The sequence below is a fragment of the Pleurodeles waltl genome, chromosome 7 (assembly GCF_031143425.1).
Source record: "Pleurodeles waltl isolate 20211129_DDA chromosome 7, aPleWal1.hap1.20221129, whole genome shotgun sequence".
NCBI lineage: Eukaryota > Metazoa > Chordata > Amphibia > Caudata > Salamandridae > Pleurodeles > Pleurodeles waltl.
In genome coordinates this window covers 958,397,722-958,425,040 of record NC_090446.1, presented here as the reverse complement: position 1 = coordinate 958,425,040, position 27,319 = coordinate 958,397,722, and the positions used below count along the sequence as shown (strand labels likewise).

The 27,319-nt window shown below is 43.3% G+C and overlaps 1 protein-coding gene across 4 annotated transcripts in view; it reads left to right on the top strand.

Moving 5' to 3' along the window:
- The window catches only part of USP36 (ubiquitin specific peptidase 36), a 523,175-nt gene that overhangs the window by 311,994 nt on the left and 183,862 nt on the right, over nucleotides 1-27,319 (top strand). For all 4 annotated transcript variants that reach the window (XM_069199674.1, XM_069199675.1, XM_069199676.1 and 1 more), the window contains exon 13: nucleotides 19,257-19,925. In XM_069199674.1, the coding sequence (XP_069055775.1) occupies nucleotides 19,257-19,925 (669 nt within the window). The remainder of the gene's footprint in view (nucleotides 1-19,256; nucleotides 19,926-27,319) is intronic.

Sequence of the window (27,319 nt, the reverse complement as noted above, 5' to 3'; positions counted from 1 at the left end):
CATACAGAGCAGAGTGGAGTGATTCACAGTATCAAATGTGGCACTGAGATCTAAAAGAATCAGTGCTGCAGTGCTACCTGAGTCCACTTGGCCTTGAAGATATTCTGTAACACCGATAAGGGCTAACTCAGTACTGCAACAAACTCTGAACATAACAAAATAGTCTAGTGTTATCGCTAGAAAGCCTGATTTTAACAAACCCACTTGGGTGGGGTGATTGTGTTTCAGAATTAGTTTGTCTAACGTGTGGCCAGGGCTTTAGCTTCGATTTTACAAAGTATATTGATCAATGATATTGGTTTACAATTTTTCGGGAGAGATAAATCCTTCCTTTCTTTTGGGATGATTGCAATGGCCACTTCAGCCGTGTGCCAGTAGTTCTCCTGAAGAGGAGAATGATGAGTGCAAGTCTATCAAAGGGACATCCAGATCAGACCGAAAGATACAATGTACTGTCGGGACCCGGACCCTTGGAGGTTTTTACCCACTTTATAACTGACCAAACTTCATCATAGGAAAAGGGTATGGCAAGAGTTATCCTCTCCTCATCGGTGATAGTCTAAAGTACTAATCTATTTAGAAATTCATTACATTGTTCAGAGTCAAATTGTTTATTGCTATAGAGATCCAAGTAGAAGTTTCAGAAAATGTCTGCTATACGTTCTGACTTAGTACTAATTGTACCATTTGAGTTTCTTAAATTCGAAATCGAGGATTTATTCTCCTTAAATTGTAAATAAGCAAGCAGCATTTTACCTGCTCTGTTAGCCTCACATAAACAAATACTTTATTGTTTTTTAACCCAAACTCCTTCCCTCTTACTCAGTAGCCTATTATGAGTATGGTTTGTTCTTAAAATTGGCAACACAAAAGGATAATGGATGGAGTGCTGAAATGTTTCACTCACTTACCTCAATTCAAGATCTGGGCTGAATCCATTGTTCTTTTGCTCACCATGCCACCCCATTTTGGACCCAGCCATATGCAAATAGGTTTTGACCCTGCTACCCATGGTAACCATCCAGCCGAACTTCCAGACCAGGACCTCCCTGGTCAAAAACTAAGCATTTTAGGGCCCGGTTTTGGGGTATCAGCCAGGCTAGCATGAATCCAGTGGTACAGTGAGCAAGGGACCCATGTCTGGGCATAACCTGGCCACTTAGGGTGACTTTAGCAACACAAAAGGCTAATGCATGGAGTGTTGAAACTTTTCAAACACTCGCACCCAGTCACAGATCTGGGTTGAATCCATCGTTCTTTTGCTCACCATGCCGCCCCAGTTTGGACCCAGCCATATGCAAATCAGTCTTGTTCCATAAATCAGTCTTGACCATGCTCCCCATGGAAACAGACCAGCCTGAACTGGCAGGCAGGTCCTCCCTGGACTGGAAACAAGCATTATGGGACCAGCCAGGCTAGCATGAATGACGAGAAGAATGATTGCTGCAAGTCTAGCAAAGGGACGTCCAGATCAGACCAAAAGATGCAGTGTACCGTCGAGACTCAGGGCCTTGGAGGTTTTTACCTGTTTTATAACTGACCAAACTTCCTCATAGGAAAGGGGCATGGCAAGGGTTATCCCTTCCTCGAAGGCGATAGTCATTACATTGTTCAGCGTCAAATTGTTTATTGCTATAGAGGTCCAAGTAGAAGTTTCTGAAAATGTCTGCTATATGTTCTGACTTAGTATGAATTGTACCTTCCGAGCGTCTGAAACTCAAAATCAAGGATATATTCTCCTTAAGTTGTAAATAAGCAAGCAGTATTTTATCTCCTCTATTAGCTTCACACAAATACGTTTTTGTTTTTGAACCCACACTCCTTTCCTCTTACTCAATAGCCTATTATATGAGTACTGTTTATTTAAATTGGCCAGCAACTGTGTATTAGTTACATCTCTTCTGAATTTAAATTCCAGGGATTTTATTTATTTTTACAAGTTGTTCAGTGATTCTCTAATTTGTTCATAACGTATCTAAGACAAGTGTACTTCTGACAGTCACTTTCAAGGCTTCCCATCTGGTAATAGGGGAGGTATCATTGACTAGGATGTTTTGAATTTCTGTGATGATTTTGTCAGTCTCCAGAGATTACATTTAGTAGAAGAGGCTACCCATGTAAACAATAGGGTTGTCTAAGATAGGCCTGGGTTCGATAGACCTGGGTTCTATACTAGTGTAGTTGATGCTTTGCTTATGAGATCGAGCGATCAATACGTAATCAGTCCTGGAGTAGCAAAGGTGTGGTGGAGAGAAAAATTGAAGTCTAGTGTATCTGTGTTTTGGAGTCTCCATGGATCTTTTAAAATCATTCTTAAACATATGTTTTACGTGGCTCTGTGAGCTGTTTGGAAGCCGAAAGGTACATATAGCGGATCTATCAGTTATATAGTCAATAGGAAGATTGAAATTCCTTCTACAGTGTGTCAGTGAGACATCAGGGATAAAAGTCATATTCAAGAAAAGTTCTTCTCAAAAACCTTGCGGGTCCCCATTTGTTGCATGAACATTAATGACATAAAAGGATTTACCTTCATTACGCATTTCGGAGATAGTCCATTTGCCTTCTTTGTCAAATTTACTATTTAGTGTAGCGCTATTGGATTTCTTTGCAACTAGAGTCAATACTCCATTCTTTTTACCCAAAGCAGGGAAATAAGCCACCTCACTTATCCTTTTATTCTCAAAAGAGGTTGTTTCCCTCTCTTAGAGCTTAGTCTCTTGTAGCAGAATGATGTCTCCTTTCAACTTGTAAAGATAGTCAGTTATTTGGCGCCGCTAGTGTGGGTGGTTGAGACCTTTTGGTATTGAGTGTAAGTATGTTGAGATTGGTTTTAGTGAGTGCCATGAGTTTGTGTAGTAAATATAATGCAGTATTTGTTCGGAGCAAGAACTCCAAGGTGAATATTAAACCTAACCATATAATAAGCGGTCCTCCTAGTATTAGAGAGGGGCACACCCCATAGATAAAACAACACAATCAAACCATAAAAAATCAAACCAAAAAAAAAAAGGGTGAGCAGTGGGAGGGTAAGAAAGAAGGAAGAGATCAAAGGGCAGAATTGTCAACAAAAAAATCACGAGGCTTCAACAAAGGTAAAGAAAATGTTTCCCCTAAAACATAGATATGAAAGAATAAACATTTTATCCAACCCTAAGTACCCCACCCACCCCTACCCCTTAAAAACTAGGAACGCCAGCAATGAATAGGGAACAGGATATCTCCCTGACCCCTGCCCTCCTCCAGAAGCCCCCTCCCAACAGAGTAGAGATCTTTTGAACACTAAGTACCCGAGACACATAGATAGTAACAAGCAGTAGCATCATTAACTAAACATTGACAGCTGTTGTGGCTAGAACTGTTGTACACATCCTTATGAAACCTGCTTTAAGGGTATTTAAGAAAACATACTAGAGCAAATACCAAGGTAGGTAATCATGTAGTTGAGAGAATGTTTAGGAATATTGGTGGAAGAGTGAAATGGACAACATTGTCCTCCATTATAAGACCATGTAATGAACATATGATTAATTGAAGTTATTAAATCTACCACTTGTCATTGTTCAGAGAAGCTTTAGCGCTTGAAAAAGAGGTATCAATATCAGTCATCAAATTTTTCAAGGAACATTTTCCAGTTTCTTATCAGAAGTGAAGATACTTTTGTGTCGCCATTTAGTGAGACTCAATATTTCGAAGGACCTGCAAAAGAAAAATTCTAAGTTCCTCGCTCTGTCTTGGTCGAAGGATTAAGAAGGCTTTCCTAGTATCTACTGAGGCGTTTGAGAAATCCTGTGACCCAACTGAAACTGTTTCTTATTCTGATTGGAATGAGCTGGAACTCGGTGTGCTCTCTCCGGTTCTAAGAGAACCCAGTCGTCCCAACCTGCTGCCTTGAATTACTAGCCTGTCCAGCCAGGAAGGCAGCACCACTGCATAAAGGAGCAGGTCTGTGTGACTTAAAGGCTGTCACATTTTGAGCAGCAGGCTGGGACACTTTCAGCAAACCCGGTGTTTTTACATTGAATATGCCTACTTTAGGTAATGAACTCTGTTTTTATTATTTCGCTTGGCTGCAGCGACCCACTTGGGAAAATATTATCAAATATGCAGGACTACCTTTACCAGAATGCACTTTTCAACTCACTTTAGAGGCCCACTGGGGCAGAACTGGTATTTAACAGAGTAATCAGGTGCTGGCAATTAAAACCAGCTGAGCAGCCATGCACTTGGTCTTTGAACAAGGGAGGAGATGTCTTGAACGCTTTCAGCATTGGCTACACCTACTGAGGTGAAACATTACAGACTACTTTTCTCCGTTGATGAAGGGATGAACCCCGAATCATGTCTCCAGAGATGAATGAAAACATAAAGCCTGTAATAATGAAAGTGTCAAAAGAATTCACTGTAAGTTAACTGTAAGTTGCTGGCTTGGCAATATTCCTTAATACATAACCTGTTGGTTACATCAAAACTTCAATTTTCTTTTATGAGCATAAGGTGAAAATCAAGCACTTGTGGCATCAGAATCACAGCAAATAGGATTTAGTAGGAAATCGTAGCATAAACGAGACGTTAATAGCTAAGGAGTGTGAAAGCAGTGACTTGGGCTATGTTAGTTGTGGACCTGTGAAGACACAAAACGAGGAAGAACTGCACCCTGCTGTGAAACACAGCACAGGATAACACAGGGGTAGGTATTGTGTAGATGCATTGGACAGAAGCTTTGGATTATATATGGTGGAATAAGTAGCGCAGAATAAACAAAAAGTAGCAGAACTGCAAATGAACTGACATATGATTTCTGTCTAACAGCAATACATCAGTCTGCTTAAAGATAAGTCCTGTGACGAATAATAAGTGCAAAGATCACCCTTTTCCACTTGCTAGATCATTGCATTCTGTCTATTAGACTAAGTAGCTCAAACATGAGCTGGCGTCAAATGTAATACAGTGTGTGTTTTTCCTCAAAAAAGAGCAGAAATCCAGCATTAGGAAGCCAACCTCGTGTGTCTCAGCAGCGAGGATCACTCCTCTCGTGAGGAGTGGTTGCATCGTTCCATGCCCGAGGTTCTCCAACACACCACCCATGCCGAAATTGGTGCCCTGCCGATGGTACGGATAAAGCTTGCTGTAGATGCTGTTGCAGGGCAGAGGATTTGTTCCTTGGATGTTCTGACTTTGCTTTCACCTCATTAGGAGTTTCTCAGGCTCTGTGCGTGCATGCCATATCTCCAGTGTTGAAACAGAGCTGCCGAGATAAGCGTCTATCTTGCTCCACGTCTTGTCCACCACACATCATGTTTTAAAAAATATATATATTTTATTAATGAAAAAAAATTAGTTAGATATTCAGTCTGCGGTGATTTCAAAGGACAGGGGTAGTAACATTTCCCTAAGAAAACACTGTTGATGTCAAACACTTCATAACACCTCCACTAACAATTGCAATGGGGTGAATTTTAAGGGGCATGTCAAATAAATCAAATGTTTTGCCCACCACATTTCTTAAAACTTATAATTATAGAATGTGCATGCTTTACTAGGAATGCTCAGTTGCTTTGCTCCCATCACTATTTATTTACACATTATATTTAAAGGCAACATGTAAAGAAAGGGTTACACAGAGTAATGTCTGGTAAAAAGTGCTAATTGTACCTTTACAAAAAAACATATAAAATTAGCCTTTGGCCACATACATATGCTATACTCACCGAAAAGGTAACATGACGATCTGCCTACAATGCATCTCTACATTGTGATAATGCATTTCGGTTTCCACACTGTCATCCAAACCATGCCATGATGTGTTGGAACATGTAACGAGACATTGTGCGAGTCACTCTATCTGCTCTTACTGTGCATAAAAAAACAGTTTCTTACTGACTCGCTGTCTTCATTGATCCTTGACAACCACGACCTGCACTAGTGGAATATTATCAGTGACAGTTAATTAGAAATTCATATGACAACACCTCACATTTTTAAGACTACAAATTAAGGGTAATGTTCACATCCTCAAAAAATTGTGTAAGAGATCGAAGTCACCTTATAATCACTATCCACAAAGCCTTTTTAGATTGCTTTCAACTAAACAGAATGAAAGGTGAGTTCATGTCTTTTAAAATACAACTTTGGTTTCAATTTTGGCACAGGGTTTTGCTGAAAGTGTTAATGTTGGAGCACTCTTTGCCCAACCACAAGGGCATAGAATAGGGAGAAAACTTCAGTTATGAAAACCTACTACTGATATTATTGTTCTAACTTCCACCAGTACCTAGCAGGGGTGAGAGTACCTTCCTGGCAAAGCACATAGGTATTTGGGATTGCATCCTACATGATTCACTTAAGTGCTAAAGGTTAAACTTTTTATAACCAAATCAATCACAGGTTTAAATATGCACCATAATGTCCATTGTAGGAAACTTGTCTTGTTGTAGTTGCCCCCTGTTTTTGCCTGATATTGATGCTGACTTGACTGAGTGTGTGCTGGGAATCTGTTCACCAAGGCCCAGCACCAGTTTTCTTTCACTAAAAATGTACCATTGTTTCCACAATTGGCATGCCCCTGGCACACAGTTAAGTCCCTTGTAAAAAGGACAAGTGGCACCAAGGGCCTTTAGACCAGGGAAGGTCCCTAAGGGCTGATCCTGTTTAGGAACATCCCGGAACCGCATGTGCACCGCTAATGCAACTGCTTCCCCTTTAAGGTTACTTAGGATAATGGAAGATACTGTGCCAAAGTTGCCCATCAATTGCATCCCCAAATCCAGGGCTGGGGCAGCCCCATATTCATCTTGAATCGGTTTCAACACTTCCGGTAAATTGGCAAGTGTCAGTGTTCTGTGTGCGATAGTATAGAGCGCGCCAAATACCTTGCCCCATGTATTACAGTTATCTATTGTGGTATCCATCCCAAATGGCAAGCACATCGTTAGTATTCTGTGTTTATCCTGAGGTCCCGTATGGGGAAATACTGCTTCCAGTGCATTTATTTTTTGATCTAACCAAAATGGAATTTCTTCTCGTTTGGTGGGTACCTTACCGATGATCGAATGTACAGTGGCATGGTTAATACCTGGCGTCACTGCATGTTGTTGCGGTGGAGCACGTGCTGGGTTTGTATTTAAAATTTGCATTTCAAACTGTACTCGTCGTCTGTATAATGCTGTCAGATCAGTATACAAGCGACGGACTTCAGCTACTGCTAGGTTTGCTACTGCATGGTGGGGTGTATAAGTGGCCAATAAAGGCCAGGTAGGGCCATCATTACTTAGATGACCTAAGTTAACTGGTAAAATTGTATGGAGTAGGGCGCCATCAAGCCAATTATTGTGCTCTTGATAAGATAACGGTATTTCTAAATATGCGTACGCTCTGTATTGTCCAGGTACGTTTGCAGGTGTATAGTGATGAAATGTGTTTGTGTTCCCATCAACTGCTGGAAATGTGACCCAAGAATAAAAGATTTCTGTCCTATAAGCTGCATCTGCGTCAAGAACAAAAGTGATTGGACCGTTAGGCCATGTGCAAATAGATGTGTAGTAAGGGGTTGTCTCATATTAACTGCAATTGCTTCCTGCAGTGGATTCGTTATGTTAGATGGTGAATTTGTTCAGAGATAAGTGCACCAGATGGGGATTTTTCTTTTAGAATTCAAGCTTGAACAACCTCCAGCATCAGATAGGTGTTCCCTACTTTGCTGAGGAGGAAATCCTCAATAAAACAGACTTCTCCGTATATAGTACTTAGGTGTCCTTGTATATAGTGAAACAGAGATAGGACCCGAAAATTAGGGCCTGACCAAACGTTGGCGGTGCCATGTCTCGTAGGCTCTCATTATTCTAATGAGACTACTGGATTTTGAGCGGCAGAATCGCCTGCGGTGTGGGAGACTGAGCCTGACCCACTGCAGGTGACACCTGTCCAGTGGCGTAGCGTGGGTTGTCAGCACCCGGGGCAAGGCAAGTAATTTGCGCCCCCTAACCCGGGGCAAGGCAAGTAATTTGCGCCCTCTAACCCGTGGTTTTAGTCTCTTCCAAGATGTTGCACCTGGTGCGGCCGCCCCCCCCCCCCCTGCACTCCCCACGCTACGCCACTGCACCTGTCGCCCCAATCTGGGTTTTGCTCCGGCTAACTAGCAGTGCCTCATCTCTGCCCAAGGGCAGGGATGATTGGGCAGCCGAGCGCAGGACATAATTGATTTCTCAGGGAAACCATGGTCACTCAGGTCCCATTCGTTTCTCTCAGTTACATTGTTCTCACATACACAATGACAAGCAGAGGCAGTATATGTTTTAATAAGATTTTAATGAAGCGACTGCATCTTATATAGCAAAGCATGTGCTGCAATAACCAGGACGATACAGCATGACAAGATTAATATTGTGACAAGGAGAGTAAAGCATAGAAATAACGCTACCATGTTGTCAATAGACTAATTTCCACCTAAGCTATAATAGACCACAGCGTGTTAAGCTCTAATTCTGCCCTTCAGGTTCCCCTGGGAAGAAGACATCCCCCATACCTGAGCAAAGGCCTGAAGTCTGTATAAGCAGCTGTAGCGAAGCGTTAAGCATACAGTCGTGGTTCTCAGGCTGGAATCTCACTCTAATGTGTAAGGGACCGATGAGTGGTTTTATAATAAACAGCTGATGTTCTGAGAAAATGTCCCTACTTTAGAATGTGTGTTTTTCTATGAATGTCAGAGACAAAACTTGTACCACGTTCATTGGCAACCTATTTTACTACAGCCTTGAACAAAGCACATATAGTGTAGGGCTGGACTAGGTAAAAACTGCAAGATAGAGAGAAATAAAACAAGACCGCAAAAGTGACTATTGTAAGAATAATAAAATGAAGCTGAATAAAATAGATCTAGGTTAAAATGCACAGCGGCAGGCCTAGTAGGCTAAAATAATGTACATGGAGCTATAACTAAAATGGCTACACAACAATTGCAGGTTGTTTGTGTTGGTGGGGAGAAAAAGGCAAAGTCGACATGGCATCCCCCTCAGGATGCCCTGCACACAAACCACTGCCTGTGGCATAGGTAAGTCACCCCTCTAGCAGGCCTTACAGCCGCAAGGCAGGGTGCACTATACCACAGGTGGGGGCATAGCTGCATGAGCAATATGCTCCTACAGTGTCTAAGTCCATTCTTAGACATTGTAAGTACAGTGTGGCTATATTAAGTAAATGGTCTGAGAGTTTGTCAAAACGAACTCCACAGTTCCATAATGGCTACACTAAATACTGGGAAGTTTGGTATCAAACTTCTCAGAATAATAAACCCATACTGATGCCAGTGTTGGATTTATGAAAAAATGTACGCAGAGGGCATCTTAGAGATGCCCCCTGTATTTTTCCTGATTCCTTCAGTGCAGGTCTGACAGGTCTGTGCCAGCCTGCCACTGAGAGACGAGTTTGTGACCCCATGGGGTGAGGGCCTTGGTGCTCTCTGAGGCCCGAAACAAAGCCTGCACTGGATGGAGGTGCTTCACAACCCCCCCCCCCCCCCTTTGCAGGAGCTGTAACACCTAGCAGTGAGCCTCAAAGGCTCAGGTTTCGTGTTACAATGCTCCAGGGCACTCCAGCTAGTGGAGGTGCCCAGCCCCCGGACAAAGCCCCCACTTTTGGAGGCAGGTCCAGAGGGATAATTAGGAAAAACATGGAGGAGTCACCACCTCAGCTGGACCACCCCTAAGGTTTCCAGAGCTGAAGTGAACCCCTCTTCGCAGAATCTTCCATCTTAGTTTGGAGAATCAGGGCCAACAGGGATAGGAATGTGCTCCCCTCCCCAAACGGAGTGAGCACAAGAAGGGTGTAGCCACCCTCAGGGACAGTAGCCATTTGCTACTGCCCTCTGACCCCTAAAACGCCCCTAAATCTTGTATTTAAGGGCTTCTTGAACTAAACTAGTCAGATTCCTGACAACCTCAAAAGGAGAAGGACTGCTTAGCGGAAACCCCAGCAGGGAAGGAAAGGAGACAACAACTGACTTGGCCCCAGCCCTACCGACCTGTCTCCTACTTCAAAGAACCTGCAGAAGAAAAGCTATGCATCCTGCAGGTCCAGATACCTCTGAAAAACCTCCTGAGGACTGCCTACATAACAGAGGATCAAGCATTCCCGTGGACAGCAGCCCAGTCCAAAGAAGAAAAGAAGAAGAAACCGCTTCCTCACTCCAGAAGCGTGAGTCCCTAACCGCTCTGCACCCGACGCCCACGGCACGAGTCCAGGTGGCCCAACCGACCAGAGAGGACCCCCAGGTGATGGTGACCAAGCGCCCACCCTGGGTTGACCCCTCCACAACGACGCCTGCAAAGGGCATCCCGAGGACCCCCCTGACTGTGACTGACCTGGATGAAAATAACCAATACCAAAGGACCCACTGCACCCGCAGCCCCCAGGCCTTGGAGAAATCGACACCTGGTGCAGCAACGATCAATAGGCGGCCCTTTTCCATGTCCGACAAGTGGTGTGCCCGAAACACCCCCCTGGACCTCACCTGCAGCGTCTGAGTGACCCCCGGGATCCCCTCATAGTTTCTTTGGAAACCCTGGTGCCCTGTTTGCACCCGCCCACCCCAGTGCCGCTGAGGGTGTGGGATTGGTGCCTACTTGGGGCCCCTCCAGTGCTCCTATAATCCCCCCCCCCCGGTCTGCCCTCCGAACCACGGGTACTTACCTGCTGGCAGACCGAATTCCGAGTACCCCCTGTCTCCATAGGAGCCCACGTTAAAATTGCTCAACATTGACCTCTGCACCCGGCTGGCCCTGTGTTGCTGGTGGTGGGTGTTTGGGGTTAACTTGAACCCCTCAACGGTGGGCTACCTATAACCCGGAGATTGGAACCGTAAATCGTGTACTTACCTCAAAATCTGTACTTTATTTTCTTCCCCCAGGAACTGTTCTGAAAATGCAGTGTCCACTTTTAAAATAGATATTCTCTTAAAAACTGTTTACTTGACTAAAGTGAAACAGTTATATTGATGTCTATGCTAAGTACTTACTTGCAGCAGTATTTACTTCTGAACTGAGTCTTGTGGTTCTAGTAGTAAAGTAACAAAAATATATTTTTCTAAATGAAATCCCTTTGGTCTGGAGTTAGGTTATTGAGTGTGTTTCTTCTATCGCTTGTGTGTGTGTACAACAAATGCTTAACACTACCCTTTGTTAAACCTAACTGCTCGACCACACTACCACAAATAGAGCATTAGTATTATCTATTATTGCCTCTGTCAAGCCTCGGGGGAACTCTGCACACTAGATCTCATTTTGATATAGTATATACAGAGCCAGCTTCCTACACCCATTATTATGCCTCTTGAGAAAAGAGTTATGATAATGAAGGAATGAAGGGTTAACAATGTTGCCCACACTACACACTATTTAAAGACCACTTACCATTTCAGGAAAATGTAACTAAAGCCCTTTACAGCCAATGGTGTCATTGGCTAAGGTATGCTCCACAACAGTGCCATAAACCAAGGAAGCAGAATTATCGGCAAAATGATACAAGGGTGACCTCTTTTGTTGAAGCCAAAACGCGACATCTCCTGAGTTGCAATATAGTAGTAAGATCACAAAAATGGACCACCATTCAACTTCATAAGACGCGTGTTTGTGTGTGTGTGTGTGTGTGTGAGTGAAGTGTAAAACGAGTCCACGATTAGACTTCAATGGAGGATCGATGTTGGTAAAAGCATTCATGCAGGTCAGCTAAAGGAGGTACCCGCAGCTCGACGTCTGAGGATGATCGAGTCAGTGTAAAAGCAGACCCTGACTCAACTTCGTCACACAATAGAATACATACTGAAGGGACCACATCACAATCTCCAAACAAGACCCAAATAGAAGTACAAATCACATAAAATGACTTTGAAATTCAGTCCACATTTAATTTGTCTTAAAAGCAAGACAGTAAGCTTCAAGATGCTCTTCATAATGACGCTATGATAGTCAGCACCCAATGCATGTTGACCACCTCCACAACAGTCAAAAAATAAATACATAAGTATTTGCAGCAGGCTCCCTCAATGGGTGATTGACTGCAGATAAAGGCCCACCAAAATGCACAGTGGTCCTGGCAAGCAGGAAAATAAAGCATGCAGCTTTGAGTCAAGAATGTGGACAGTGCCATTTAACTCATAGATACAAAAACAATCCTAGTTACAAAACGGAATAAAACATACTAGTGATTGGCAACAGTTAAAGCAACATCCTATAATTACAAATACAGTTAGAGCATATTGAGATCACAGAAATTGAACTAAGTATAAAAAATTTGTTTCATGCTTATTAAGTATATAAACCAACATACTCTTTAGGTCACGGTCGCAGCCACTACTAGTCCTCGCTGATCATGTTCCACAAACTATATTGTATACACATACAATCAAAGGTCTAATAGGTAAGAAGTGTCACTATTCAGACTTCAACTCCTCCTCTGCCAGAGGTAAATACAGCTACATAATCTATGTACAGCATCTAAAACTGGATGAGTTTCATGCTACAAAAGAAACAAGCTACTTACCTGTAACAATGTTTTTGTAGTCTGAAGCTCTTCTAGAGTCACAAGTGATCCCCGCCCCTCGTACCCTCCCAGTGAAGGAGGTTATGAGCAAAAAAGAGGCAAAAATATAAATGGAAACAAAATAATTCCGAGTTAAGAACGCGTGTTATTCATAACGATGTACTTTCAGCGGCTTCAGTTCTTCAGGGAAGCCAAATATGCAACACCCCACATTTGACAGTTTACCTCCTATTATCAAAAAGCGATATGATCAATCCCAAACTAACAGTATTGCTCTTCTGCTGAAAACCTACACTGAAATGAACAAAATAATTAAAACAATAATGTATGTGCATGCATGAATGTATTTGTGTGGCATTTTACTATGCTGTAAGCTGTACCAGTACACGAGATAAAACTCTGTGTTCTGCAACAAACGAAAAGAGCCATATAAATTCACTCGTACCCTGTTGTCTAAATGAAATACAAACTCTTATCTCTCCATGCTGTCTTCTATCGGAAAGAGGATGTGGCAGGGCACTTATTGCCCAACGGCAGTAGGGGTTTTCAGTGTGCACACGATCATGCATACACCATTGCTAAGACAGTATATAGTAAATACATCGCAAGATCAATATCTACATCCTAAAGTAGAGGTATTTGAACGTTTTTGCTCTGAAACACCCCACAGCAAAATATATTGAAGGCGGGACCCCCTCCAAAACTTTGGCATGGATTGGAGAGATGAGCATAGGAATACTTTTTGTGTAGCTAATAATCCACAATAAATGTGAGACTTGTAGAAGAGCAAATGCATTAAACAAAAACAGAAATTGACCAAAAATCTCCGTTCTCCATAATTGGGGTGATGTAAGACCCTTGCTTTCATGGGCCCTAATGCAACTGCAGCTGCTGCTCTAATAGCTGCAGCCCTGAGTAACTGACAATCTCCTTTGCCTCTTTGAACCCTTTACCACGCCTGATCATCATTGTAGTCTTGACACAGGCTTTCTGTCCCTTTCAGAAAAGATTGAGCTCCCATTTGTTGTCCCCCTTTTGTTTTGCCAGTTAATGTGCCCTCTGCCCTAATAGAATCCAGGAAAAAGAGCCCGTGTGTCTCTCCCCCCCCCCCCCCCCCCTTTTTTTTTTTACTTTTTTTTATTAGAGTCATACTTTAATTTAAAGTACAGTGGGCACCTCAGGCCAGTTAACCCTAGTGTTACTGGGCCTGATTAACTAACTATAGCTACTGCCCTGAGAAGCGGACTATCTCCTCAGCCCTTTGTTTAGTTAAAAAAAAAAAAAAAAACACACGGAATCTTATCTTCCCCTATCCCTCTCCCTTCCATGTCTCCAACCTCCAAAATAAGATGTCTCCTCTGCATCAAATTAACCTCTCCTTCAAATTACCCTCTCCTGTGCCATTGCTTTGAGGCCAAAGCTACACTGGTGCGGCAGGTGTGCACTGGACCATAGTGCAACGAAGAATAGTAAAACAGGGGGTTTAATTGGTCTCTCATACAGATGGGCCGTGGTGCCACTGCACCATCAATGATAGCTACAGGCTATTTGTTCTGCCTCAGCCATTGGGCCATCACTGCCAGGTCTGAGGAACAAAGTAGGTGTTCTGCGACTTTGCATAAACATAATTGTTTTTAGTTTTTATTTTAGTTTTTTAAAGCCCCACGTCTCACCGTCCTGTTGCTTGCTTCCTGTTCTGTAAACTTCAAGGATGGCTTTGTCCATAATACTAGCAAGTAAAATGGGCTCTCACTCCACTTTTTGGTAGTAAGACCGACACAATGGGGGCACAGTGGCTGCACACACCCTTGGCTCCAGCGCCTCAGCACTTGCTGCACTGTTAGTATTGATGGCCTTTAAAAAAGAAGAAAAAAAAAAGGCCCTTTTTTTTGCCCACCTTCCCTGGAGTCATCTCTCGAAGGAAGCTGCCACTCTCCATTTGTAACCAGAAAATGACCTCCACGCTGTACTTTCTCTTGGACTCTATCTGTGGCTCTTCTTCTCTTTCTCCTGGACCATTACTCTGAGGCCCCAGGAATCTGGAGAACTGGACTTTTGCATATGAATGAAACCCTGCTGGCCTCCTCCCTGCCACCCCCTGGACACACCCTTTTACAAAAACAAAAATAGTTGTACCTTATAGGTCAAGTCTAACCTTTAGATGCCTCTACCTGAAAGTGAGGTGTGGGAGGAAGAAGGTTCTGTTCTGTGAACCTGAGGGAGGAACACAAAACTAATGAACAAACAAGCCTTATCACCATGGTACCTACTACCTGAAATTAATGTAAGTATATTCAAGTGGTTAATCACCAAATACAAAAGCTGCTTGAGTGCTAGTGGACTCCATAATGACAAAGATGTATTTTTATTCAGAAATAATATAAGGGTGTTAGTGGCTAAGTTCTGGAGTGTGGCCTTTTAATGGAAAGTTAAAAAAACGTTTCAAGGTGTAATAGCATGACTTACTAAAATACATATATATATATATTGACTTACATATTCAGATTGCTTTTGGTCATGGGCTGGAACCTTTCAGCACCATAAACAAAGAAGTCACTGTTCCCCACTGTCCCAAACAAGATTAAAGTCTGTGTCTCTCTAGTCACACACAGACATCTGCAATGATCAAATTAGCCAACTGTGGTTTCATAACAATACATTCCTCACCAATAGTGCTTCATTTATATGCAGTTACGTGAAGGAGGAAAAAGACAACACAATAGTTAAATAATGTTTTGTTCTTCTTAGCCACATCTTTTACCCCATCACCTCTCTCATTGACCCTGCGCCAGTGTTGTGCTTCCAGGCCTTTTTTATTTACATATATTAGCTGAGGCATTTGCACCCCCCTGGGAATGATACCACAGACTCCTGGTGCCCCACAATTTAAAGAAGTCTGTCCTAAAGCAACAATAACTCATTATGGAAAGCTGTTGGAACTAAAATATGAGGAATCCATGACAACGGATTCTCATGGCCTTAAAATAATTTGCCAAATCACTTCACTGGAAGATTTTCATGAGCAGTAACCTGCGCACTGGTAGGTGGTGTTGATCGGCTCTGCATCCATCGTCTGCATCGTCCACGCCCAAAATGACGTCATGGTTCCAAAATAGGCACCACCCAGACGATCAGGTTTCCACCCCCCCCCCCCCCCCACACACACACACACCATCCAGCGCTGATCTAAAGAGAGATACCCCTCAGTCACTTTTTGACCAGTCTTTTTTTACTTTTTTGTCGAATTCCTTTTTGAGGACTCCTGGTGTGTCAAGGGAATGTCATCTAGGTAAACGAGCTCCAGCCCTGTAATTCCTGTCATCGGGCGATGTCCATGACTGATCCACACCTTGTGTTCTTGTGGTGTCTTTAGCACGTCCACAACCCGCGTGCCGGGCCATGCATCCGAAGGCTTTGAGGGAGCAGTCTGTAAAGCTGATGGTGAACTGGCACGCAACTCCCTGTAGAGTGAGATATTGGTCGAGAGGAAGGACCTGGGACCAGTCGCAGAGTTCAAAGTAGTTGCCGTCCCACCCGACGTCCTCGGGGCGATCGGGTAAGTTGAGGCACAAAAAAAAAATAAGTAAGCAGTCGAAGCACTTCTTAGACTTGTCTTCGCCTGTCGGCCGACACGACAACAGAGCATCTTTATTCTAGGCATCGTTCTTCGAAGCCTGGGCTGACTCCTTGCCTCCCCGAGTTTCCGGGAGCCGGAGTGACCCCTTACCAGGTAAGAGTTTTATGAGGCCATGCACCTCAATTGGGCAGTCCAACTCTGTTGGAGTGCCTTTGGAACTCAAGGGGTTGGAGAGGGCCTCATCTGGTTTCACACCTGCAGCTTCGGCCTCAACGCCGATGGGCTCTCAGGGATCCAGTCCTGTATCCGGACTGGACTGGAGTCTGGACCAGACCGACATATTTCATAATGAAACATTATAGCTTGAAACCATATTCCACTATTCCTAAATGAGGGTTAGAGACTACCTGTCAGTCTTTAATGATATTATTTAAAACAAGTAAGTCTACAAGCTCTCTGTTCAGACCTTACCATACAGTTTGCCCATTCCATCATTAATGGAAATTGAGTTATAATTATTAAAGGTGTGTATATTTGGTCCCCTTATTTGCGTATTGGAAATAGTGTGTGTGGGGTTGTGTGTGTGTGTGTTTTGTTTGTAAGAGTTGCCACAAGCAAGTCAGTGGGATTCTGAGAAATGGTGGTTGATCAGTGGGATTCTGGTTCATGCCTTGCGGTTTCTCGCTCTTTTGGGCAGTAGCAAATACTAACTCTTCAGCACTAAAAGTTGTTGAACGTCCATTTCTGATACAATTAAGTAAGTTCCTTCTAAGTGCTCGCTCCGTTTGCCCTGTTACCAAGAGCAGCATATTCTATAACCAATGCAAACACACCCAGAGCTGCACTTTATAGATCATATCCATGAGGAATGTCTTCATTTGAAAACTGGCATGAGCTACATTTGAGAGCTTCCTAATATGTCTCTTTTTTTGTAATTGAGGGTTTTTGGGTTTCGTTTATTTATTTATTTTATTTATTTATTTTTAACTCCCTGCCAACCTTCAGTCAAAAAAGGGGTGCACACTTTGTGTCAGGTGGGTTGCAGATGTACAGAATCCTTTGGCTTATTCCTATGAACTTAGACAAGTCCTCCTAATGGTGCCTATACGCATGTATTATTAGGTCATCCGGCTGCCACTGTTGTCAGCTCAGGACACAGTACAAATCACCCAAGGTGGCGGTTTCCAGGAAAGATTTTCTTAATCATCGTGGTTGTGACATCTTTCTTGTCCTTTTGCTCATGATTGACCTTTCAAAAATGCAGATATATGACTGGCAGTGGAAGAAGACGACCTAATACTTTCCTTGCAAAGTAGGTTTTGCTGCTGTGCTTTAATTTGTAGCATTTTCCTCTCCCCCTTTTGATGCTTTAAACAAGGTAACTTTTGGGAATCTGAGGTCTGTGATCGGAGCCGTCTGGTTCTAAGATTTAAATAATATTATCCTACACTCCAACCCTGCACTTCATTTATGGGAAATCCTTAAGGCAAAGACCAAAAAATACATGTCCTGCTGGTTAAAGAAATACTTTCAACTTTTTACTTTAAACAAAGCTTACAATTTGGTTGGCTCATGCTTCCAGAGTAGACTTAATTAAATAGTGGCACCGTACAGCCAATAGCTTTAACTTTATTTAATTTTTTGGTGATCCTGTCTGTTATCATATGAGCACTGGTGTGCAGATAGGACTCTTTCAATTAGCGGCCTTCCTTAAGGTTGGGGACCATTGCAGACTAACATGGTAACTTGGATTACTTATACCTGCTATATTCAGCCCCAAACTGTTTTTCCTCTTCACTCTTACCATTGGAGCTATTTTTGCACGGCTGTGGCCCATTTACCTGATACCAGAAAAGCTATCCGATAGATAACCACAGATAAGGTCTTTTGAATCTAGTGTTGCAACCTAACCTGAAATCCTTGCCCCCAGTTTGAATTGAGTAGGTTCAGTGGTGCTCTCACTTCTGTTTGCCCCATTGCTGCAAAATGTAAACAAAAAAGGAAGAAAGACACTGCCACTGTAACTTTCCTGTTTTGAGATACAGGGGATCGAGTGCTTGGTATTTCAGAAAGTTTTATTTGCTAAACCACTACTCCCTTTGTCCCCCTTTTGAAAGTAAACGGCCAGTTAGTTCCTTATCTTGTCTTTACATTCTCTGTTTTGTTCGACACCAGCTACCAGATTCCTAGTAGCTCTTGTTAACTGGACACTGAGATCGCATGAGAATATGGCTTATCATTTTTTGGGTTGTGCTGGGGATAACTGCTAATATTTAGGTGAAGGGTTTCGGGCCAAAGGATTTATGCACTGTTTTGACTGGAATCACAGCATCAGAGTCTCAAACCCATTGAGCTGGCAGTCTTGCTCCAAACATAGGGCAGACTGTTGATATCTAACTGGATACTTATTGTCTGGCCCCACTGTCCTGACGATTGAGTTTGATTTACAGTTTAGTGCACTTGACTGGTTGCCATTGTATCCAAACGTTACCCCAAAGATTAACATTTGACCATAAGACTTAATAAAAAAAAGTGCGGAATGGTAATCTCTATAGCCTAAAAGGTGTTAGAACTTTCTGTTTTTTTTGGATGCTATTATTACCTGTCCTATTTTACTAACATGCTAATAGTCATGGTCTTAGATTTTATAAGACTGACTAGACTTTAAGTTTGTGTTATTTGCTGTGTTTTATATCCGTTTTAACTGTTAAAACCCAGGTTAAGAGTTGACTTCTTGGAGAGTCGAGTGCCCAAAGCAAACAACTTGGTTATCAAACTGTACTGCACTATTTCTGACCCTGACACCTCAATGGTAATTGGTACACATTTAGAACGCACCACACTATCCCTTTACTACCCATGATCACAGGAACAGACTTTACTTTAATGCGACTAATCAAGCAGGCAGGTGTATTGTTATGCTGCATTATCCGTATTTGTGCAGTACTTTCTATTATTAATATGGCACTGTAGTGCCTTCCTAACCTTGATGCCCTTTTGTACACCTCTTTATGCTTTTTATCTGAAGTTCTTGCTGTGTGGGTGTGTAGATTGTATTTTCAGAGACCTTTGCATACAACCCTAGCCATAGTAAAGCTATTATCTCTGCAATAACACACACCTTGTTTTGCTTGTTGCTTTTCAGAGGCCAGATAATCCACAAGAGAAGAAACATCACACCACAGAAGAGATGGGGGTCCCGGTTGCCAGGCTCTGTGTTACACCTGGTTCCAAATCTCTGAATGGCCCTTCCCACCACAGGCCCTCCACCCCCATCACACCACCCACAAATTTGACCAGCAAACCTAAGCCCACCCCTGCAACCCTGGAAGCATCTTGGAAGAAGTTTAAAAAACCACTGCCTACACAGCCTTCATCGAAAGGTAGCCAGAGCTTTGGAGACCTGTCTCAAACCAAACTAGTAAGGTGCAAATCTAACTCGTGGGAGGGCCATGATGATAGCCTGACGGGGTCACCAGAGTCGCTGTTGGACTCCTCTGCAGAGTCCTCATGCAGTGGACCCAAACCCAGTGACAATGTGAGAGTCTGTGAACAGTTGCGAAAGAACCCAGCCACCCCAGAATGTGAAGTAAACAGCACCTGCTCATCAATTCCTCTTGGCAAGAAAGACGTTTGTGCCTCCCAGGACTTTGCACCAGCACTTAGTGCCCACCCACAGGAGTCTCCAGTAGAAGCTGCCAATGAACGAAAGATGGTGAAGTTAAAACCACAGGGCTTGTTGAATGCTGTGTCTGAGGCCATTGCCAACATGTCTCCTCCGCCTGCCAAGAAACTGGCCCTCTCCACAAAGAAGGTGGGTGTCGTAGTCAATTGAGCATTAACTTGCTTTTCAGCATAACTGATGAAACTGCCAAATTGTTCTTCAAATGAACCCAGCTGCCACTGGAAGGACTATTTGACCTATTCAGGCAATTGTCCATTGTTAAAGAGGATACTACTGGTGTTGCTAAAAGCAAGTAGACAATCCTTATTTAGATGTCTCCACCCAACAGCATCTTGCCACAAAAAGTAGTAATGATTTAGGTAATGTGCAATAGAATTCAGAGGGCCTGCTGATGAATATGTTGGGACAACATGTAGACTGGCTCACGTGCCACATGCTTAGGCTGCTTCACTTACTCATGTTCCCCTTCAGCCAGCATTTTGATAGCTGCTGCTTTGGTGTCTCTTGTTTAGTATGGGATCAAGAAGCAACATCAGAAATTGGTTAATTGTTTCACTTCTTGTAGTATTATCACATGATGGGTGTGTTTCTGGAGGGGTGCAGAAAGGGTCCTGCATGCTTAGGTATAGTTGCATATAAAATGTCTATGTACCACCTGTGATAACATTACTCCTATTCAGTGTCTGTAAGGAAGAAACTCTGATCCCCAACTTGTGTTTCTGCCAGCTCATCAGTGCAGTTGAGATCTGTGCTCTTGAAGCCTCCTGGCATATCTGTTGAGCTTTGCTCAGTATGGATGTTTACTTCCACTGCTACCAGTTGTTACTTTGTAAACAGGACTCAAGGGGAAAATATGGGGTACAGTAAAGCTATGGGTACCAAGTAGCCCCATGTAATGTGAAGCTTCTTGGTCGTGTCGGCCCTTCAGCTAAAAGCTTTTTTTTTTTTTTTTTTTCACAACTTGGGAATCTATTTGAATATGGAAAGTCACCTAACGCGAAATGCTTTTGATTTAAAATCCAAGACTGACTGGGAGGATCATACATGATATGTGATGGCTTGGAAGCTCTGGTAAAAACCTTATGCCTGAAAACTGTGTGTACTTAAAACCTTTTTAAGGGCCTTACTTGGGGTTGAGTGGATGAACTACTCAATCACAAACATAGCGGATGTCCTGTCTACCATATTACAATTGCCTTATAGCCTATGGCAGTTGTAATACAACAGGCTCTAAATACATCACATTTTGACAGAGTATTCCATCCGTCAAGCTCTAAGTAAGGTTGTAGTTTCTTGTCAGGTAAACCAGCTCAAACCTAGTGGCACTGATTGTCAGTGACTGAAAGCCTAAGTTAATATTTTATTGCCAGTGCACGTTCCAGTTCATCAACATACTGTTGATCATCCACTCATGGTGAGTAAACAGCCACCTGTAGATTTCACAGATTCTAGTCTTTTAAAATAGTTTGAGTCATTCCACAAGGATTGGGCCCAACAGTTTTTTTCTTTTTTTTTTTTTTGGATCTATATTTCTCTCAGTTAGATGACCCAACATAGGGATTGCCCCAAGGCTCCCTACTTTCACTAACTTTTTAATGTTTACCTTGCATGCATTTTCAATATCTTTCAAGGCTCACAAATCAGCATTCATGCATGCGCTGACAAAACAGAAGTTTACATTAAATGGTCCCTGGACATCTGTCCTGTGACAGAACTTAAGAGTCTCCCAAAATATTGGTGCAGAACATCATATTCTTCTTGTCAATACTAGACCATAGTTCTTATGATGGACACATCTAAATGCAGATTACTGGCCTTTTGAGTTCTTCCAGGTGCCAGAATGTATCCAGTATTTTTTTTGTTGAAAAGCTCCTGCATGCCAATAAGTGATGCCACCAGTCTCCGTGTACCAAACACTGGCCCACGAAGTGATGACAGAGAACCATAAGTAGGCCCCACCCTAGCATGCTGATATCTATGTCCTTCAATGTGGATTTTTAGCTTTGTTCCCCAACATTTTGGGCCTGATTAACAAAGGGCCTCCACACTTGTGGTGGAGGCCCCGCAGTCATTATAGGTTCCACATTTGTGGCAGCACCTTTTCAATGAGAAAATGCAGTACAGACCCCTGTCAGGACTGTGGGGCCTATGCCACGAGCACAGAGGCCCTTTGTGAATCAGGACCTTTGTTGGTCCTCTCTAAACAGTTACTATCAATGTGCATAGGGAAAATGTCCCCACTGGAGACTACTGATTTTACGTCATGCCTACAGAAAACCGATGTTGGTCAGAGATTCGCACAACACCCGATTCTGGTGCTTAGTTTCCAAATATGACTCAAAGTCCTATGAAAAGTGCTTCCTGATGCACCCTTGGGCTATCAGGGTGCGTGAAGCAAATATGTATGTCAGCCAGTCCAAGACAAAAAGTGAGGTTGGTTACTTTAGAATTCCTCCTTCTCCTGATCTAAATCCTGGTCCACATCTCCTTCCTTTGGTAAGTCCAAGATTGAGTTGAAAGACTAGTTTTGACACAAGCACAGAAATAGTAGGCGAGAATCCATTCCTCCCCAACTTTTCCACTCCAGAGAAGAGGTTGCGCAGTTGAAGTTCTAAGGGTCAGACTATGCCACTATTGTCAGACTCCGATCATGTTCCTCAGTTGAAGGCATTGCACCCCCAAATTTGTGGGCCATTGTACACTCTGTTACATGTTGAGGCATTCAAGGAGGTGGTGCTGCAGCTTTTTGAGATTGTTCTATGTCCACCTGGAGTGCATTTGGGGCTCATGTCTCTGGCGGGATCACCAGTAGGGCTTTTGTCTGTCATGCTGCCCTTGGCACTGATGGACCTCACCAGGCCTGCACCTGGCTATTTGTGTGTCCTAGCCCAGGCGGCCTCACCTTTGCTGAAGACTATACCATTTCCAGCTGGTTCAGGCCCGACCTCTGCTCAAGTTGTACTAGGTTCCAGATTCCAACCCCAATGCCTGTTTCAAATTCCAGCCCTTAGTGTGGAAAGATTCCCCTTGCATTCACACCAGTATTATGATAACCTACAGCCCTATTTGGATCTACTGCAGATATTGAGCCTTTCGCACATTCCCCATTATGAGTCTGAAGGTTTGCGCTTCCTTAACTACACAGGCCCTGATGATGAAGTAGACATCCTTTGTTTACCACCCCGAGGAACAGAAAATGCCAGTGCTATGGCAGCAGATTTTGGCCATCAGGAATTATGAGCATTGTCCTTTCGGCCAGATGATCCAGAGCCTTTGCATCTTTCCTCTATTTCTCCTGATCCCCAAGTTGCTGAGGAAAGCGAAGGTGGATCACTGTACCCTGAACCTCATTTCTCTGGCATTGCTATACCTGTACCGCTACAGCAAACTTCTGCAAATATCTGCATGTTGGTGATTATTTGAAACTGCACTCCAGGCTCCACAGAGAAATGTTTCATCACAACACTATCTTGCTGAACTTGACATGTTTATACCTGACAACTTTGGTCACTTGGATTTGCCAACAGAATGTAGGAGCATCCTGATGCAGGCACGAGCAGCTGCCGCCACAAGGATGTCTAACTCTAAATGGAAGAGTTTTTGTGTCTGAAGCAAAAGCACAGTCTCACCAAATACTTCAATACTTGTTGGATTTAGCCCAGAGTGGTCTGAAATACTCAACGGTATGAGTCTATATGACAGCAATATCAAGAATCAGTCTAAAAGAATACACCTGTTCTACTCTGTTCTCCAAAAGAATCAATAAACAAGGTACATCAGATGCAGGCATTCGCTGTTAAAGGAACCTTGATATGGTTTCTCAAGGGAGAAAGTAATATTATGAACCAGTCCCTACTGAGTTACATCTGAAAGAACCTATACTTTTTTTTTTTCTTTTTTTTTTTTTCTTCAATCCTCACAGTGATCCCTCTAGGTCGTGGGGTAGATTCCCAGCCTAGCCAGTCGGGGCGACTTATCATTGGACCTGAAACACCTCAAACACATCAAAACTTAAGGGAGTCCCAAAACTCTTTCCCATTCCTTTTTACTTCTCTTTTATCTACTTCGCTGAAGAATAATGCAGATCTTTTCCATGCATGCCAGCGCGGAGCGGAGGCTTGACCCCAGCCTTTACAAATTTCTCTCCTTGCCAGTAATATCAAGTAAAACACCAGGTCTCTATATTGCGGCTTAGGTGGGGAGCAACCAATTTTCTAGGGCAAAATTCCAAACATAACTAAGAAGGGGCTCACCTTGATTGTAAAGTCCCTGGAGTCTGAGATTGTCTTAAACCAACTGCAGACCAGAATCCTTCTAATTTTGGCAGGAAACAAAATATGAATGCTGTCTGCCTCGCAGTTGCCACACCGCTTGCAATTGGAGGTTGCACTTCCTCTTAAGTTTCCAATTTTTTGGGAGTCCAATACGCTCTATGAAGGGTAAAAAAATGATTTTTCCTTAGAGCAGCGGATGCAATCACTGAATATAATGTAGCAAAGGATACTTGCCGTAACTGCTGCAGCGCCTCATCTGGGGAAAAAACCTCTCCATCCGTAACACAAAGGTTGCATCAGGTTCTCCACTGCGGCTAAAAGGTACTGATACCATTGTGCAACTTCCTTCTTTGTGGCCTGAATGTCTGTAGATCTAACTCCATTTGAGTAGATTCAGGGCCCAGACCCCCTTGACTCTTAAGCCATCCATTAACCTGGAGAATCCAATAAAAACTTTATTTCGGCATCCAGTGCCATAAAAGTCACATAGCACCACAATAAATAATAGATTCATAAAAACATACTTTAAAATAAAAGCAATAGACGAAGGACAATACAATCAAAGTGCAATTCTAAATTACAGTCTGGGACTGAAAAGTGCATGTAGGACTACTGAGGGACTTTGGAGCTAAACAGGCTTGGCCAACTTCCTTCTAATACTCCACATTCCTCTGAGGAATTTGGCAGCTGCACTGAGCGGGCTTGGGTCTGATTTTAGAATCCTCATGCCTGTGGAATGGTCTCAAGCACCCAGCCGTTTGCAGATTCGGACAAGCCATGTCCTGCGTAGGGAAGTGTAAAGTGGACATACAAAGAAGGCATGGGCAATAGACTCCTGCGACATGTTGCAGAAGGGACATAACAAGTTAGTAGAAGCCCCACTCTGCCATCTATTAGTGAAAGGTTTGAGTGGGAGGGAGCAAAATCTAAATTGCCTATAGAGCTTCCTGTCAGCTGGGTCTATTATGCTATCCAAATAGGACTCTAGCAGCCAGGTAGACTTGAAATCCACAAACTCGCTAGGTAGTCGCCCTATGCAAAGTGCACAAGATATAGACTCCCAGTAGCAAGACTTCACTCTCTTTTTAGTGGGTGGTGACCCTGTGAATGAGCCATTCTATGTTTCTCCCATCCCCGTGGCGATCAATGGTGACTTAACTGAGATTATCCACTTGATCTTATTAGAAGTATCAAGCAGACAATCTTCCCTGAGCGCAATGGCATAGGAAGACAGTTCAGGAGTAGCCATGATTCTCCTCCAAAACAGCAGTGGTCCAAGACCAACTATGGCAGTTAATGGTTTTATGGGCCAGATCCAAATGCAAGGGGAGGAGCGGAGTACTCTGGGGCAGGGAGGTGATCTTTCTCATGAACTTGTTTTTTGTGCGGGTAAGCGCCTTTACATCCTCAAAGCCCCAGAGTTAAGTCCTGTAGAGTGCTGCACCGACCGACTTCATGTTGTAAATCTGGAGAGCAGCAGCTATTGGTCGTGTAGTGGATGCATGATGCTCCCTTAGAAGGACGCCCACCAACTGGCTAAAGTTTACGAAATGGAATTAATATGGGTTTTCCAGGACATTGAGTCCGATAGTTTGATCCCCAAATATTCAAAAGTGTTAACTCATTCTAATTTAGTCCCCGCCTAGGGAAAGATCCCTTTATGATCTGTGAGGGTTAATAACCGTGAACTTAGTTTTGGAAGTGTTTATTTCTAAACCTCTCTTTGAGCAGAACTCGTCAGATCGGTTCAGCAGAGATTGGGGACCCGTCAGGGTTTTAGATACTAACAAGGTGTCATCAGCAAACAAGAGTGTTGTGATCTTTTCATTGCCTATGGCTGGTGCATCAGAGGGCTGTGAGGTGAGATGTTGGACGACCTGGTTCAGATATAGAAAAAAAGAGAGTTGGAGCTAGTACCCATCCTTCCTGGACGCCCCTGCCTACTCTAATTGGATTGGTGAGGTCGCCTTGGTTCCCTCAACGTACTCTTGCAAAGTTGGCTTCATGTAATCAAATGATTATGGTCAGGAACCCTGGGGCATTCCCATCTCATTGAGAACCTCCCAGAATTTGCCTCTGGGGACCAGGTCGAAGGTAGATGTAAGGTCTATGAATGCTACATAGAGGCATCCCTTCCCTATCGCTACAACCTTCCAATACAAAAGCAGAAACCGAAACACCTGATCTATGGTACTGGTTTTAGACCTGAAGCCGGCCTGGAATAGTGACAAGATGTTGTTCTCAGTAATCCAGTCGTGGATTTTTGATAGTAAATCACTACAGAATACCTTTTGTATTGTATCCATGAGGCTTATGGGCCTGAAGTTGGCAGGTAGAGATCTATCGCTTTTCTTATAGATGGGTATTACCTTGGCAACCTTCCATAACTCTGGAATGGAGGCTCTCCTGGCAAATGCATTGGAAAAAAGGAGGATGTACTCGGCAGATTTGTCAATGTTATGGAGAAAAAGGTCACCGGAAATACCATCAGGGCCAGCAGCTTTCAGACGTACTATGTTAAACAAAACCTCCCAGTGGTTAATACTCAGCTGAGGGGGGAGTAAAAGAACAGAGGTGGTTGGTTATTGGCTTTCAGCATTGTAAAGGAAGTTAAAATGTTGAAAGCAGTTTGAGGGCTGGATGTTATTGCCAATTGCAGGAACTCCCCTTTGGTTTCTTTTGCTTACCATAAGCCAGAAGGATTTGGAGTCCCTGCGTTCGCAAGCGACCTTCATAAACCTCCATCTTTCCTCCTCCCAATCCTTCCTGGCCTGAGTCTGCGTTTGCTTATACTGGTACCGCAGACTCCTAACGCGGGCAACATCTTTTTGCTTGATTGCACTAATTAGGTTTGCTCGGGCCAATTGACAGTTTCGCTTAAACCCGTTGTCTCCCTTACGGGGTAGAGGACTACGTGTGGTGTGGGCAGCTGGCATAGTTAGTAGCTGTTCCAATCTTTTGAAAAGCCCAGTATGTACATCAAATATATGGGAGCATTTGCCCTCTTCCTCTTCCATTTCAATGCTGCACAGTGTGTCAGATCCTGGTTGATGGTAGAGAGAATGTCGTCTTGCAGGACAACCTTGCTCCATCTTAAACACCCTCTGTTGTTCTCAGCTTGGACCACTTTGGTTACTTTGGCGGTGGTTGGCGCAATAGGCGGCATACCTCAAGGGGGCTCTAGGCTAAGGCAAATAGGATTGGGTCACTGTCCATTTGGTTCTGAACTACCATGTCATCTACCAGATG